The sequence below is a fragment of the Gossypium arboreum genome, chromosome 10 (genome assembly GCF_025698485.1).
Source record: "Gossypium arboreum isolate Shixiya-1 chromosome 10, ASM2569848v2, whole genome shotgun sequence".
NCBI classification, from domain to species: domain Eukaryota; kingdom Viridiplantae; phylum Streptophyta; class Magnoliopsida; order Malvales; family Malvaceae; genus Gossypium; species Gossypium arboreum.
Window position 1 is genome coordinate 4461959 of NC_069079.1, and position 17101 is coordinate 4479059.

General features: G+C 30.5%; 2 protein-coding genes and 1 long non-coding RNA gene across 4 annotated transcripts; 1 reads left to right on the forward strand and 2 right to left on the reverse strand.

Annotated features, from left to right (window-relative positions):
* Nucleotides 1–342: 342 nt before the first annotated feature.
* LOC108488558 (protein EXORDIUM-like 7) lies at nucleotides 343–1764 on the reverse strand. Of its 2 annotated transcripts, XM_017792845.2 has the most exons (2): nucleotides 897–1750; nucleotides 343–800 (listed from the first exon to the last, which is right to left on the reverse strand). In XM_017792845.2, the coding sequence occupies exons 1-2, from the start codon at nucleotides 1504–1506 to the stop codon at nucleotides 511–513; spliced, it is 900 nt and encodes a 299-aa protein (XP_017648334.1). In that variant the 5' UTR covers nucleotides 1507–1750; the 3' UTR covers nucleotides 343–510. The 2 variants fall into 2 exon arrangements, with proteins under 2 accessions (XP_017648334.1, XP_017648333.1); XM_017792844.2 differs by having other exon boundaries at nucleotides 343–1764.
* Nucleotides 1765–4164: 2400 nt separating this feature from the next.
* On the reverse strand, nucleotides 4165–7485 carry LOC108489034 (uncharacterized). The gene is made up of 2 exons (XR_001871890.2): nucleotides 6857–7485; nucleotides 4165–4406 (listed from the first exon to the last, which is right to left on the reverse strand). It is a non-coding gene; the product is annotated as an uncharacterized LOC108489034 (long non-coding RNA).
* A 4852-nt stretch (nucleotides 7486–12337) lies between these two features.
* LOC108489408 (lecithin-cholesterol acyltransferase-like 4) lies at nucleotides 12338–16943 on the forward strand. Its single transcript, XM_017793945.2, has 11 exons — nucleotides 12338–12874; nucleotides 13155–13246; nucleotides 13468–13586; nucleotides 13705–13840; nucleotides 13973–14024; nucleotides 14663–14763; nucleotides 15057–15239; nucleotides 15469–15626; nucleotides 15718–15772; nucleotides 16227–16280; nucleotides 16367–16943. Exons 1-11 carry the CDS (start codon nucleotides 12637–12639, stop codon nucleotides 16784–16786), a joined length of 1608 nt encoding a protein of 535 aa, XP_017649434.1. The 5' UTR covers nucleotides 12338–12636; the 3' UTR covers nucleotides 16787–16943.
* The last annotated feature ends 158 nt before the right edge of the window (nucleotides 16944–17101 follow it).

Sequence of the window (17101 nt, forward strand, 5' to 3'; positions counted from 1 at the left end):
TCTGATTTGACAAAGTTATAGGATAGTATCCAATATTTCTAATTCGACAGTTTCCATTTTATTTAGCATTAGCACTAAGATGATATAGCCTTAAAAGTAAAGTAAAATTAGTAAAGTAAAATTAAGGGCGAGGTTCAAACATAAATTAAATATTTTAAATTCAATTAATAAAAACAACATTCAATTAATAAAAAAATGTTATTTGGATTAAATCTTATTTTGGGGTTTTTTTATTGGTTCAATTAGTTCTAATTTCTGATTCAATAGTGGTTTCAAATAGTTTATTAAAATCTGATTCAATGATTTTATTTGGTTGGACTGGCCTAGTTAATCAATAGACACTTGTTTTCTTGCATCTCTATACCAAAAATGAGATTAAAGAAGCAGAGGATCATAAGTTTATAAAATATACAATATTTATCGAAAAGGCTAATAACCCCCTTTCGATAGGCGTTAATACTAACTTAGATTGCAGGAAACAGTGTTAAAGCTTAATACATGGTACACATTCTAGTCCATGGCATTTGGCCCAAAGCATCTTCTTTTCACAGGATTCCACACCCATTGAACCAAAAATCGCCTTCCTTTAACTCCATGTACATTGTAGCCATTTCCCCAAGCATCTTTGTAAACTTTACCCATGTACCCACCGCCACCACCCGAGCCATATAAACCTAAACACAAGTCCGCAATTTCGGTTGGTGCGGTTGGATCTTCTCCGGCATACCATGCATTAATCAATGGATTACTCGACACTTCCGCTAACTCATGAGCGATAACACTGATCATCCCATCGACCCCTGCATCCCCATTCGGCGCATGTGTTATGTCATTACCTCCATTCGGGGGTAGCTTCCCCGAGTACTTAGGCCAAGCAAATGGATAAGCACACATACCTGGACATTGAGTTCCACTATAACCAACCCAAGCATAAGGAACCGTTACACCAACAAGGATAGGGAAAGTGAAGTAATGAAACCCACACACTGCTCTGCAGAAATCCTCAACCTGAACATCTTGTGAAGTTAGCACCAAATAAAGTCCATTGTGAGGATTGAGAGGCAATAGCCTCGAATGAGATGTAACCGCAGCTTTGATGATCGATTGCATCGATAAACGACTTAAGTAAACACCATGGGAGTACCCAGAATCATAAAACTCACCCGAAATGGAAATGGTAGCTGTAATGTTTGATCCTGTTTGGTCAGTGTAGAGCCTCACAGTGTCCCACCAATCAGCAACTGAGGGGTAAGGAACTGAAGAAGAAGAAGATAAGGAATCCAGGAAGTCCCTTATAGTAGCTTGATGTGTTGGATTCCATTGACCATACCAGATTATATACAAATTTATAGCTGATGCAAGGACTGGTCCCATGTGGTATTCAAGGTTAATAAGGTCTGAAGAACCCTCATAATTCTCACCTTGGTTGAATTGACTCCATGAAAAAGCTTGAAAGAAACAAAGCAAGAACAATAGCAAGACAACATAAGAAGTAAACTTCTGCATCTTTTTTTCTTTCAATGGTAAGGGAAGAAGAGGATGTAAAATATATAATGGAGGGTGGTTGAGAGAGTCCTATTTCTTTAGTACTTTCCTTTGTGATGAACACTACATTGTTTCAATTCTCCATCATGGTTTACTTTTTAATGATAACAATGTTGTTCCCTCCTTTTGTTTAATCTTAAATTATATATAATTTTGCTTCCCTCAATCAAGTAATTCGAGAATACTGGGATCAACAAAAAAAAAAACCCATTTTTTTAATGCTTAAAGTCAATAATCGCAGAATATTGGGATTGTTATACCTCACATGGCTGATCTCAATAGAGCGCGACAGATGTCTTCAAGGCGAAATTAATATCTAAATTATGTATCGCTAATTTATCGATCGACAAATTTTAAATTAATTTGTGAACCTTAAATTGCGAACCTTGAAGACTCTATTAAAACTATACGAGGTCTATGTAAAAACATAATTTTTGAATACCAGTCATCTTAAGACATAGCATCATCATCAGTATCAAAAGTATAAAATTAAACTTCCAAGTTAATTGCCTTAAAAAGCGTGACTAAATTTATTTCCCACTATAAAAAATTCATACAAATAACTCACACACTCTCACGTATACATTTCCTCCAACCCCAAACTCTCCTATAAGAAAACCTCCTTCCTCACCTTCACCCATGGTTTTACCACTTATTTCCACTTGTTAATCCAACGGTTAAAAGGGATCAACAAGAAAACTAAATATATATATATATATATATATATATTGGTACATAGAACAGTTGTTTGCATCTTTAACTTTTGATTCTTTTCTTAATTATGACTTCATATATCAGATTTTCATATCTCTATATGTTTCTGGCACTGGTTAAACCTTGATTTCTTGGATGATATTTTTCATATTATTTGTTTAGTTATAAACAGATAGTTTAAGTTTTCATAAATAAATACTATATAGTATTTGATTTCCTGTCTCTCCAGATTGATAGATATATTGAAAAGATGCCCTTGACTAAGTTGAGATTAACATGAATTTGGGTAGTATTAAATTAAAGAAAATGGTTTGGGGGAGTCAAAACCAGAGAGTAAACAGCAAGCATGATCTTTCTGCCCTTTTAACACCTCTTTTCCTTCAGTAATTTTGACTCACTGTATATTTTGGGAACAACTTTTTTTTTTTCAGACATATAAATACTAATCAAAATACACAAATATTAATTCACATATCTAGTAATTTAATCTTTTTACATGCTCAATTAACTTATTGTTCTGTTATACACAAGATATTACTTAAAAATGAAGTTCACCAGATTAAGTCATTTCGTTCACTAAAAAGATTTGTTTGATGAGATATCTATTATTTATTACTCACATACTCTACATCTCCATCACATAAGTCATATTATTAACTTAAAGAGAAGGCTCGTTATGTCCCTTAAGGGACATATATATCAATATAAAACTCATGGACACATGTTCAAACTTGAGACACTTACAAACAAAATTTTTAAAATTAGATTGATTGGTTGGTCGGACTAATTAGATCATAGACTGATTAAAGTATTATTCCAAAATCAGGGATAGATCTATTTCCTTGCGAAATGGCTAAATTTATTGAATCATTTAAATCAACCAATCCACCACCAACTTGGATCTCCACACAGACCCTACTTCTCCACGGTGTCATCCTTCCCACAAACAAATTTCACAACTTTGATGCTATTTCTTTCCGTGATTGTATAGTTATAAATCCCAAAAAAGAAAAAAAAAAAAAGAGAATATATATATATATATATATATATATATATATAGCCCATATGAATTTCCTCGAAGAAAGTTTAAATACTTTTGGGACAGAAGTAAGGAATTAGGTAGCATACTCCAGTAGATTAAACAGAAATGGAGTGACTAAATTGCTTTGGGATGAGTTAATTAATTACATTTAATATGTGGGGTTAGATAACCATAGAGATCAAAGAAGAACCATGTGACACTTGATTATGGTAGCTTAATTAACAGTTAATTTTAAGAAGAAAAAAAAGCTGAAATCATGCAAAAGTTAGGAGATGCATGTGAAAGCATCTTCAACTTCCCATGGCCTTGATTATAGGGGGATGATTGATTTCTAAACAAGGGAAACTCCATAGCCCCCACCTAATTATTAAAAAAAAGGGGGGGGGGGGTTTTAAAGTGGTCAACACTAATTATGAATTCAGACTAATTGATTCATTCAACAACATTCTTGTGCCATTTTTGGGTTTTTCTCTTGATATTTTTTTTGTCTGTGAGATTGGCGATGATGAAGGAGCAATCCAATGAAACAAAAGTAAAGGTATAGAAGGGTGGAGTGTCAACTTTATGTCAGGTTGCATTTTGTTTCTGACATCAATTTCACATGCTCTGCAACATCATAAATGAGATATGATAATCCTAAACTATTCGAGTTTAATTTAAAAAAATTTAAATTAATTATTAATTTGAACTTGAATTATTTATGATCAAGTCGAATTCGAGCTTAATAATACTCGGTTTAAATGATTTACAAGTCTTATTGAGTTTTTTTATTTTAATATATTATTAACCCTAAATTTAATTATTAAGTTGAACTCGAGCTCAATATAGGTTTTGATTATATTTGTTTTTTTTTGACACAATAGTTAAAATTACACATAGCTCATTCTCAATCCATAAATAGGAGGATAATGCACTACTACAATATGCTTAAACCCACGTCCTTTTCCATTGGTAATAATATTCATACAAATCAAATTAAAACTCGTTTGGACACAAATCTAAAACTTATCATTGAATTGAAAGACATAGCAAATAAACCTGCTTTGGAGCTTTAATCCTGCAGCCCAAACTGATGATAGGTATGGGAATAAACCATTGATGGGCTCTGCAAATGTAAAGCAAGAACATGATGTATTTTTATGGGCCTATTATCTTCAATGTAGTTTTGGAGTTGTTGGTTACACGAAGCTTTGAACCAATGTGAGGAGATGAAATTAATTATTATGACATTAAGATTGAATACTATAATTATGAGATAAAACAATGGTAAAATAGAGTAGGGATGATAAAATAAAAAAGTTAAATTAAAGCCCGTTAGTATCCTTTGCAGTTAGAGGTGAGCGTTTGATTAAATTAAGTGAATTTTTTTTTTGAAATTTGTTTGAATTAAGTCAAGTAGAATCGAGTGAACTTATTCGAGTTAAATTAAAAAATTAAACATGTCAAATTAAAATCTTGTTATAATATAACTAATTCCATGTTAGAGCATATAAATTTAAAACCAAATATATTTGAAATCTTTTTCAAAATAATTCTTTTTAAAAAAGTAGTTTAGTATGATAAACTTGAATAATTAATTAACTTATTTAGGACCTAAAATTATTATGTTAGAATTTTTTAAAAATTTTAACTTTCTTTTATGTATGCTTTAGATTTTTTTAAAATTTTTAAAAATATAAATTAAGAAATTTTATAAATATTTTGAATTTTAAAATTTATTTTGTAATTTTGTTGAGAGATAGATCATTTTGTTCATTTTCAAAATTATCGAGATACCAAAAAGATATTTACGTCAATCTATTATTCGAATTGTAAAATTCAACTCGACTCGAAATTTGAATTAGTTATTCGAGTAATAACTCGATTCAATTAATTCAAAATTCAAAAAAAATTTCAATTGTTTCGAATCGAATCGAATTTTACTCACCCTATTTGTAGTTGCAAGCAAAACAAAGGTAGTTAATAAGCAAAATTTCACAGTATTGAGTGAGTAGTGAAAACCAAACATGGATGTTAATTTCTAATCAAAATGACAAATTAAGAGCTCAAGCCATCAATCATTTCCTTAGATGTACTACCATTATTCGTTCTTTTTTGGTTCTTTTCAAGTGTCAACTAGCTTTGCTTACCCTCCATTTATGAGTTCCTGTTCCACCCCAACAACAACATATTGCACTAATTATAATAAGACCTCATCAATTATTATCAAATACACCTGTCCAAAAATGGTGGTGTAATACATTATATAATATATATGTCATAGATCCTTGTAATATTTATGATAGTGAAGGTTTAAGATACTCCCTTTCATATCTTCTCTCAAATAATATATATTTCCATAAATGTTCTCTATATAATAAATCTTGGGCATAACCTCAACTTTATGTAGCAGCTAGACCCTCCCCACCCCCCAAAAAAAAAATAAAAAAATTGAGAATGCATATAGATATATTGAATGATATCAGCTATAGCAAGCAGGCCATCCAAGTAGCTGTCAGATTGATTAAGGTGGGATTGGTGAATATGGATTTTTCCATTTAAGTACACAAAGAAGAAGTTAAAACAACTAAAAAAATGGGGTTGGGATAATTAAAATGATTATTCATCAATTACCTTTCATATATACATATATATATATAGTAGCCATGTAGGGATCCTTAATTTTAAATTACAAACCTTGAGACAATGAAACCCTAAAAGTGAAACTTGACCCACTCAAATAGAAAAAAAGACAAAGGTACAAAAAAAAGAAACTATTAGAATACTTATTAGCATGTAAGTAGTTTTCTGAGTGGTTCAATTTCATGGAACAGACTAGAATATAACAAAACCTGCCGAATAACTTTAGGGACATATAGTAGATGTCCATAAATGTTTTTTGTCTGATCCATACAAATTAAAATGTTACCTACTTTTGTCCCAAAATCATGTGCTAATGTTCATGTGAAGAATATGAACTCACAAAAAAAAAAAACCCATCACAGAAGCCACAGTAATTCCAATTAATATTTAAGAGTAACACTTAAATCAGCTATCATGTTCCTATGAAATGGTTTTTACTATATATATTGAAATGAAGTGTATTAAATTGGTGGGTGATGAAATATGAAACTGGTCCCCTAACATGTATAGCTACAAATTTTTATTTGTGCTGAATGCTGATACACCACTATCCCAATATTATAAAACTGGCATTGTCTGATTAGCAATCATGTGGGTCTTGTGTAATGGGATTTTGTTTTACTTGTTGGTTGTGATAATACCACTAGGGAAAGTAAAACACATATAGGCATATAGGCATGCAAAACAACACAAGCAAAGCAGCTGAGGCAACATGACAATACTAAATAAGAGGTGTCTAACATGCATAAGGATAATAAAGCTGAAATTGTTTTATGATATTAATTTGATTCTGACAGGACAGATTTATGCATGTGGCTTTCATGTGTGTATGAACACATTCAGAAAGTACTGCAATTTCTCACCAGATCAATCAAGGAAAAAGTTCATTAAGTTGTAGGGAAAATTTTGAGTAAAGAATAGAAGGATTTATACCTGGAATGAAGGTGGAGCCAAAATCACAAATGTATCCATAAATAGCTAGATAAAAAAGAGTTGTCTTTTGTTGGTGAGTGAGTGATTGAAGCTGCAAGATGATCTGATGTTGAAACCATACCTATGAAGCTATAAAGTTCAAGCAGGGTTTCCCCCATTAAGACATATCTAACTAAACCCTGAAAATAACTCAAGAAATTTAATCCAAAACTGGTCTTTCAATCTGCATATATACCACTAAAGAGGTCGAAAAAAAATACTTAAAAAGGGAGGAAAAAAGAAAAAGTGATAGCTAGGTTAATCACCAGATCATGCTGGCAGCTTCAACCTCTCAAACCAACATATATATATATACCAGAAAGACAATAACAAGAGATGAACCGAAATATTGAATTAGGGTTCTTTTTTTTTTTTTGCCTTTGCTGGAAAACTATTAAGCTTATATATAGGAAAGGAAAAGAGCTTAAGCTTCTTTTTTTTTTTTTTGATACACTAGAGATAGTCATGCATGTTTTTAGCTACTATTTAATGGAGGTTTTTGGTCCCTCCCTTACAGCTATTGAGACTTTAACTTCTTGTCTCTTCCTTCTCTCTCTTGAGAGTTAACGCTTAACATGACTAAGGTATAGGACCACAGGATCACGAGTGAAGACAAAAAATATATATAAATTAGTATGTTGGAATTAAATTATAATTTTTTTGAAAAATTTAAATATAATTTTATTATATATTAATTTATAATTTCATTATTTTAAAAGATTCCAACATAATTTATTTTTTTTATTTTGAGAATATGGCTCCAGATTACCCCTAGATTTGCCTCATCATGTTCTTCTTTCATTGAATGTTGTGAATGAAAATTATCTAATTTTCATTTTAGTCATTCATGTATTTCGGATGTTGAGATTTAATCCATGTTAATATGGCATAACTTAGTTTCTATTTATGTCCAAGGTAATAATACTATTAATTGCTACTGTTAAAGCAATGACGAGGTTTTTTATTTATATATTCAAGCACACAATCAAAATCACATAAAAATTCAATAAATTATGTGTAATTAATAATAAATTTATCTGACAATCGAACATTTAAAATTATTTTTAAAATATTTCACGAGACTACTTTAATTAACAAAAGCAACTAATGATGTTTTCGATTTAGACTTATTAATAACATTATAAAAATTGATAACCAAAAAAAATTAGATGATTTAAACCTTAATTTCCAACTTAATAGAAGGGTTAAAACCAAATGCAAATCTATTAAAATCTCTTAAAACTTGTGGCAAGAACTTAAAGACATAAGGGATGATAGAAGCAAATTAAGCATGCATATGCTTTTGGGTAAAAAAACAAATAAAAAAGGCATGCATATTTGAATATATATGCTTTGTTTTCACGACATGTAAAACGTCATAGACCTAGCCAAACAGCAGTTTGTATATGGGTGTTTGGCATGTGGACAGTGACCATTTGCTGCCTTCCAAATAAACAAATAATCATTAATTATTTTATGTGAAGGTCGTGTAATGTAGAGGGAGGGGGTTATGGCCTTTTTGTCTTTAGCTTTGGGTGGGTACTTTGGAGGGGGATTTCCATGGACATAGTGAGAAAGCTGTAATGAAAGGAGTAAATTAAGGACCCCACACCCTTTTCTTTAATATAGTTTATTATTATGGATAGGGTCACATGGTTTTTGGTTTGTAATTTAGCCTCAAGGAGTTTGAATCTATTTTGATTAAGGTAGGGTGATGATGTGGTTGTTTCATATACAAGACTTAAATTTAATTAGGGTTTTCTTGGGGTTTTTTTCATTATTTTTTTGGTCTCATTTGCGTTGATAATATAGATTATTATATTTCTTTGAATACGAATTTTTAAGTGTTTTCACATCTCATAAGAATGCACTTTTATAGAACTTCGTGTAAAGGATTATAGAAAATTATGATTTCACGTTATTATTATTTTTTAAATAATAGAATGATAAATTAGATTTTTCTTCTTAATTTTTAGCATTTTTAGTTGGATTTAATTTTTTGTCAGGAGAGAAAATTTGATTTATCATTTTCCCATCGAAAAACAATAATGATGATGTAGAACCACAGGGATTATATGACAAATGAGATTTTTCCTCCCAATTTTTAGCATTTTTAGTTAGATTTGAATTTTTTCAAGAAAAAAAAAAGCTAAAAATCAGGAGAAAAAATCTAATTTGTCATTCTCCCATTGAAAAAGAGATAAAAATGACGTGAAATCACAATTTCATACAATCTTTTTTTTTTTTTATTTTTTTAGGACTTAGTGATCATAACACCTAAAATTCAAGTTTTTGAAGTATTCCATGGCGCATTGGGATTAAAGTTTCAAATACGGTTACTATTTCTGCCAAATCCCCCACCCCCATTACCCATGCTTAGGCTATTAGCCTGTGCATCCACAACTACCTAGATGTATAGGCATTATTTAGCCAAGTCCCTATAATTATTAAATTAGTCTTTATATTAGTAAATCAAATTATTCCTTGTAATATTAAAAAATTGAATAAATTTAAATTATATTAAAGTTATTATTTGTCGTTTAGAAAAATTACATGATTTTTTAGAGTTCAATTTCAAACAAAATTAATTTGTTTACAAACTTATAAAAGCTTTTGAAATATTAATTACATTCAACAAAATTGATAGTTTTTGAATGATAAATGTTAATTTTATTAAAATTTAATTTTATTTAATTTTTAATAATATAATGGTTAAATTAATCCGTTTAATAGTGAAGAGATTAATGTGATTCGATCTATATAATAGAGGGATATACATATACTACATACTTTCACCGCAATGTTTAGGTAAAGAGTTGGGTTGGATACTGGATATTTAAGCTAGAGCTATTAGATTCTTTACATGGGGAGATAAGCGATGGACACACTGAAGTTTGAGTTTTAATATGGTTTTCGATTTTGAAGTTCAGTTCAAGTAATAATGAAGAATAGCGATAAAAAACATGAAAGATGGTCAAGATAGAGATGATACCTAGGTTTGAGGATACCCTAGAAGTTGTCCTAGATCTGTCAATGAAAGAGGATTGGCTAATCCTTTTGCCCTTAGCTAGTAAGATTGACATGACTATGCAGTTTGTGCATATCAATATTGACCGGTCACATATGTTAAAGAGTTGAAAGAGAGCTAAAAGTTACTTTATCTTGGGATGATTCATTGCTGGTTCATTTTGAATAGTAAATCTTTAAATTTTAAATTTTATTAATATAGATTGATTAAGTTAAGCAAAATTAACGGTGATTTGTTGAAAAATAAGTTATGAATGAAGTGTTAATAAACTTTAGCATGTATAAGGAAATTGATTAGTTTTTTTAAAATAAATAAAACAGAATTACATTAAATTAATTGTTCAAAAGCACCATAAACTTTATTTTATTGAAGAATTCCCATCACCTCAATAAGTTGTACATCAAAATTTGTAAACTAAACTTTCATGTTAAGCAGAGTTTAGTCAATCGATTCACAATTAAATTTTTCTTTCATTTAAACAATGTTTAAGGGGCCAAGGGGTCCATCCAAAATGTGATTATGTTTCCATGTTTCCTATATATATATAGTTAATGCCATTATTGAAAGGTAATGATGGTCTAAATATGCATGGGCATGGCAAACATGTTCAATTAATTTGATTCCAGATAATTAAGAGGATGATTAAGATGCATTAACCAAAGAGACAAGTGAATTAATATGATTACTTGTGATTTTGGGTTCCTTTTAAATGCAAAAAAAAAAAAAAATCCCTCGACCTGTGTCGGTGTCGGATGTAAAATTTCATATAACATATTATAACTATTTATTTGAGAAAACAAAATACTAACATCATTAGATTTATTATTTATTTAAATAATATAAGAATATTATTAATTATAATTCCAAAACGAAAACTTTATAAAAGAGAGTGTAAATAAAATAATATAAGAGTATTTGCATTCTAATGTGTTGTTGGCCAATCATATCACTAATTTAATGATAAATTTGTGAGAATTTCAAATTAACTGGTATATATTTAAAATCAATAATAATATGTCGATTAAATGTTTTAACTTAACCGACATCGTGATTGTTACTAAAATAAGAAGAAGTAATTTTGAGCGTGTTAATTTTAAGATTTGTAAAAAAATAAAAAACCAATAATTGAGTGGGACAAAAATATTGCTAAAATTATCAATACTCCACTATTGATAAGTTTTATTCTATCCCGTATTATTCAGTCGTGCATATTAAAATTTGAGTATTATTGTCACATTTATGAATATCGGATGGAATTATAATTGTCACACCTTATTCTATATTTTATTAATTATTTCTAATAACTTCAATGTACTCGGGATGTATAAAATAAAAGAATAATCTATAAATATCTGACTTAAATTAAATATTTTAAGATTATTAGAAAATTATAATAAAATAATTAATAACTTGACTTGAAAATTCATGATTAACTCATGGTTTAAATAACTCAAAATACTCTATTCATGGGGATTCAGACCTATTTTTCGATTTATTTTTAGTTCAGCTTCTTTACTCTCTCCCTCCTCTTTTATCTCTGTTGATACCGTGTATCAACAAAGATTAAGTTGCAATGCGGATTAAGATTAAGTTTTACAAAAACATCAAATTTTAATTTATTCAATCATAATTATTTCCTTATTTGATTAAACGAATAAAAAAAATAGTAAAAATCTTGTACAAGATCTCTGACCTGCCGTTTTCAATTGAAAAAAAAAAACCAATAAAATTATATAATACGACACATAACTAAGTTGCTTGCCGAAGACTTTAAGTAAATGAATTGATTTCAAATTTTAAATTTTTTCTTACTTTGATTCAACAAAAGGATCAAAGTTTTGAATTGAATAAATTATAAATATAAATATATATTCCATTAAAATATATTTAAAATAAAAAATTTTAAAAGTGATATTTAAATTAGTATATTTAATTTTATCTAAAATTAACTAAAATAATATAAAATTAAAATTAAAAATAAATCATTTAAAAAATCAATAACTACATATTCAATATTTAATTATTACGAATTTATCAAATAAATTTTAATGTAAAGTTGATGAAAAAGTTCTAACACTTAATTTTAATTTATCGTTAGCAGCAACATAATTAAATTTTTTATAAAATAACTGGATTAAAATACTTATTTAAACAACTTCTAATTATTAAAAAACCTATCTACTCTATTATTTTTAAAATATAAATTTATGTGGGTGTGATAAATTGTTTATATGTAATAGCTAATTTGTTTCAACAAAGTTAAACTCATGAAATCTTAAATTCTAAAAGATTATCTTATATATATTTTAATAATTTTCCTCATCATATTTATTTTCTTGATAAAATATTTAAACTCACGTCATTGACAATAATATTTTATAAGTTAATTGACATATATTTTATATTTTATTTGTCAGTTTTGAATTTTGATTAGGAAAGGAAGTTGTGTGAAAAGTCAGACCAATAATAACAACTATGATAAAATCGTATTTTTGTAATTATTTTGTTCGTCAATGAGCACACATCTCCTTTTTTGCAGTGTTAGACAGTTGTTTCCCCAAATTTCCCAATCCCTAAAACAAAAAAGAAAAAAAAACGTTTAATTTCCCAATTCCCATCCTAATTTCACACTTTAAATAGTGTAAAAAAAAGAGAGAGAGAGAGAAATTGCATCAATCACCTTTTTATGTTGGATAAATAGTTCTGATTGGATATGGCGATGTTGGGAGACATTGTTCAATCTGTGGAGATGTTGTTGAAGTTGATAAGGAAACCACAACCCTACGTTGACCCGGATCTCGACCCGGTTTTACTAGTTCCGGGTATTGCCGGCTCGATTTTGAAAGCTGTAGACCATCAGAATGGGAATGAAGAGCGGGTTTGGGTTCGGATTCTCGAGGCCGATTCTAAGTTCTGTTCCAAGCTCTGGTCTCGCTTTGATCCTTCCACTGGTAATTTTTTTTTTTGGGTATTCGTCCGAAAGAAATTTAGTGGAACTGTAGTATTATGGAGAATTTAAGAAATTTTATATCCACTAGTCATTAAAATCAACTAAGCCGTTTTAATCTGTGACTAATATTTGGTAGAATTTGATGAAAGAATGAGCTCACTTGACTTAGGTGTAAACAGTTCAAAAGTGATTTTTCTTTATTATAGTGAATTTTGCTATTTTTTGTGTTTGAAATTTTGTGGAGTGATTATGATATTGTCGGTTCATTGGTTGTGGAACAGGTAAAACTGTGTCCTTAGATCCAAGCACAAGTATTACTGTTCCCGAAGAAAGATATGGATTGTACGCCATTGATGTCTTGGATCCTGACTTGGTATGCTTCTTTGTATTTCTTACTATTTAATGATTGATTAAGGAAGGTTTTTTGGATATTACCTTAACCAAAAGTTAGATTAGACTATTTTGTTTTAAGTACCTTGTTGGTAAGGCTTATAGATACTGAAATGCTAAGAGAACCAATATCTAAGTCTCTCCTTAAGCTTAAGAGTATGAACTAATGATTGGTTTTGGTGAAACTCTTATGTTTTCTTTCAGATCATCGGACAGGAGAGCGTTTACTATTTCCATGATATGATTGTTGAAATGATAAAGTGGGGTTTTCAAGAAGGGAAAACACTTTTTGGTTTCGGTTATGATTTTCGCCAAAGTAACAGGTATAATCATATTATTGATTATTTTTTAATTATTTTCCTTCTAATTAAGGGTGGTGGCCTGTCGTTCCTTGCAATTTATAGATTTTTTTTCTAGTGGTTGATTCTAGCTTTCTTTTAGGTTGCAAGACACATTGGATCGCCTGGCAGCAAAACTAGAGTCAGTGTATAAAGCATCAGGGGGGAAAAAGATAAATATCATAAGTCATTCTATGGGGGGTCTTCTCGTAAAATGTTTCATGGGCCTTCACAGTGATGTAAGCTATCTATTGCATCTCCTATCTCGTCCTTTTTCTGCTTTACTGTGCTCTTTATCCTCGTTTTTTCCCTCACGAGTTATAGTTTCGTGTTCTATCTCTTTGTGATACAATGCTTCTTTTCTTGTACAGGTTTTCGAGAAATATGTGAAGAACTGGATTGTGATTGCTGTACCTTTTCGAGGTAAATGGTCTTTATAACTTGAGTATCATGCAAGATGATAGTTTCAGATCATTTGTTGCCCAAAAGGAAGCTGCAAAATGATACAACAATACCTGAATTAAACAAATTCTATTTTAAAGGTCACATAAGACGTATTAGAATATTTTCTTCGAACCATAAGATGTTGAATTTTTTCCATTGCATTTCTTGATCGACTAAAATCTGAAAATTGGTCAAAATATTGGATTTATAGGAGAAATTACTGTACAGACTACAGAGTAATGAATCCTAGGATGAGCCTTTTTTCTTTTTTTAACAAAAATTACAAAATATATATTTGTTCAAGCACCCGCAGGCATGTCCAAGTGAGGATTATCTCTGATATGTTTCATTAGAAGCTATCTTAAGATTAGTCACGAAAAGTCTAGGACATTGCAGTTCTATCAAACAGTGGCATGCTGTTCCCTTGATGTTCATCTTTTTCCTTATATATGTTCCAAGATGATTTCTTATAAGCAGGTTTTGAAATATTTAAGTTTCTCCAGTTAATAGTATGCTGGAACTGACAGTTGAATCACTTCAAAAGAACTTCATATGCTCAATAGCTGGTTTTATTGAGTCAAGTTGCTTATTGAGTTGCGATTGAAATGTTTCAACAGGTGCACCTGGATATATTGCTTCTACCTTCCTAAATGGAGTGTCATTTGTTGAAGGGTGGGAACAGAACTTTTTCATTTCAAAGTGGAGCATGCATCAATTAGTACGTGATTATGTTCTAATTACTTTTTTCATTTTCAGCATTTCTACTTAGATGCCAACGAGGGCATGGATAGTCTGTTGACATGTCCATTATTTATGAATGTTTTTGAAAAATCAATTTCTCGTTGAACTTTTTTCTTCTTTTGGAGTCTGTTAAAATGTCGTGCTCTCACTTCATTCTGCAACCTTAATTCCTTGTTGTGTTTATGTGCTTATTTAATTTTTTTTTTAGACTCCAGTCTTGTTTCTTCGTTGTTATTTTTGAGGTATTTATTTCTTTGCTGCATCATTCAGCTCATTGAGTGCCCATCAATCTATGAGTTAATGGCTTGTCCATATTTCCATTGGCAACATATGCCACTTCTTGAGATCTGGAGGGAGAAAGAAGGTTGTAATGGAATTCCTCAGACTATTCTAGAGTCCTATCGTCCTGGAGAAAGCATTGATATTTTTAAGGAGTCTCTTTCAGGCAACTCGGTAAGCTATGAACTTCGCTTATATAAGGAAGTAGTTGATCTTAGGTTGAGTCAATGGCTGAAAATAAATACATAGAAAATAGAAAGCTTCAGTGTTAAGTACCAGATGTTAACATAAGGAGTTTATCTTTAATTAATGGTTCCAACAAGTTTAGTTAGTAGTTTTATAAATGGTTTAAGATATTTGTTTTTACTCAACTGCATTTCGATTTTATGCATTTTATATTCAGATCGACTATGGTGGAGAGAATATTCCACTTCCATTCAATTTGGAGATCTTGAAATGGGCTAAAGAGACACACAAGGTGTTGTCTGAAGCTAAGGTTCCATCTGGAGTTAAATTCTACAATATATATGGGATCAATCTTGAGACACCACATAGCGTCTGGTAATACCTCTTTTGGTTGTTTCGTTGAAAGTACTGATTCACTTACAAACATATCATAATATATATATGATTATTTTTCACAATTTTGCAGCTACGGAAGTGAGGAGGCACCTATCACAGATATCCGAGACTTGCGGTTTTCTCAGGTAATTTTTGTTGTAGGCTGCTCTTATTTTCTTGCTGTAGTTCTAGGGCCACTTTAAGAAAATTCGGTAGAAGTATCATTGAAGGTTACCCCTCTACTAAAAAAATAAACAAATTAATTATTATATATTAGATCAAAAAACAAACTAAAATTCCTTCTATTTCTACTGTTAAAAACTAATATTTAAACATCAATATGATATAAATGTGGCACGTTACATACCACTATTTGATTATTCTATCAACATTTAAAATTACAAATTGATGCAATTTTTACTAAAATAGATCAACTTGCTTCGTTCTAATGTATATAGCTCATTTTTTGAATAGGAGTGAGAAAGTGTAATCTGATTCCTAGTATAGAGAACCATGATACATCTGCCAGAAAATTCTTTTGGTATGTTTCATACGTTTCATAGATTTGGTTACTAATGCTGACTTTCTTCTGCATATCAGCCCACGTATGTATGTGTTGATGGTGATGGAACAGTTCCAGTAGAATCAGCTAAGGTTAGCTGACCCCTATTCTTACAACCTTCCATGATTTTATAGGCATATTGTGATTTCGAACTTGTTCTAATTCTGGTTATTTTCAGGCTGATGGACTCAATGCAGAAGCAAGGGTTGGAATCCCCGGTGAGCACCGAGGAATTCTTTGTGAACCTCATTTATATCGAATTCTCAAGCATTGGTTGAAGGCAGGCAATCCAGACCCTTTCTACAACCCAATAAATGATTACGTAATATTACCAACGACGTTCGAAATGGAAAGCCTCCATGAGAATGGCATACAAGTTACATCACTCAAAGAGGAATGGGAAATCATTACAGAAGATCAAGGCAATCAAGACGCTAATAAAAACTCACTTGTTAGCTCCGTATCTGTTTCACAAGGGCCAAGTAAGCAATCCTCAAGGTCTAAAGCTCATGCAACTGTCATTGTTCATCCACAAAACGAGGGAAAACAACATGTCGAGCTAAATGCCATAAGTGTATCCATTGATGCTCAGAGTTGAATTGTTTATAAACTCAATGAAACCTAGTAAAGCACACGTGTGTATAAAGCTGTCTGTATATTAAAAGCTCATGGCTTCGAACTCAGACAATGGGAACTAAAGTATATATGCATTTGTACATAGTAATGAAATAATAAAACTGTTGTATATTATTGAAGTTTGGTGTCGATGATGTTCGAAATAGTCTTGCAATGACATGGACAGATCAAATTGATCTGAGTGTCCATTTTGATTCATTTCAATTCGGTTCTGAATTCAACAAGTTTGAATTGTTGTTTTTTCATGATCAAATTAGAAATCAGAGCAAATCATCAT

Bases quoted from the DNA above. Each gene is read 5' to 3' on its own strand.
- LOC108488558 (XM_017792844.2), bottom strand. From the start codon at position 1,506: ATGCAGAAGTTTACTTCTTATGTTGTCTTGCTATTGTTCTTGCTTTGT.
- LOC108489408 (XM_017793945.2), top strand. From the start codon at position 12,637: ATGGCGATGTTGGGAGACATTGTTCAATCTGTGGAGATGTTGTTGAAG. The intron at 13,587-13,704 runs GTATAATCATAT...GCTTTCTTTTAG, and splicing joins GATTTTCGCCAAAGTAACAG to GTTGCAAGACACATTGGATC. The intron at 13,841-13,972 runs GTAAGCTATCTA...TTTCTTGTACAG, and splicing joins TCATGGGCCTTCACAGTGAT to GTTTTCGAGAAATATGTGAA.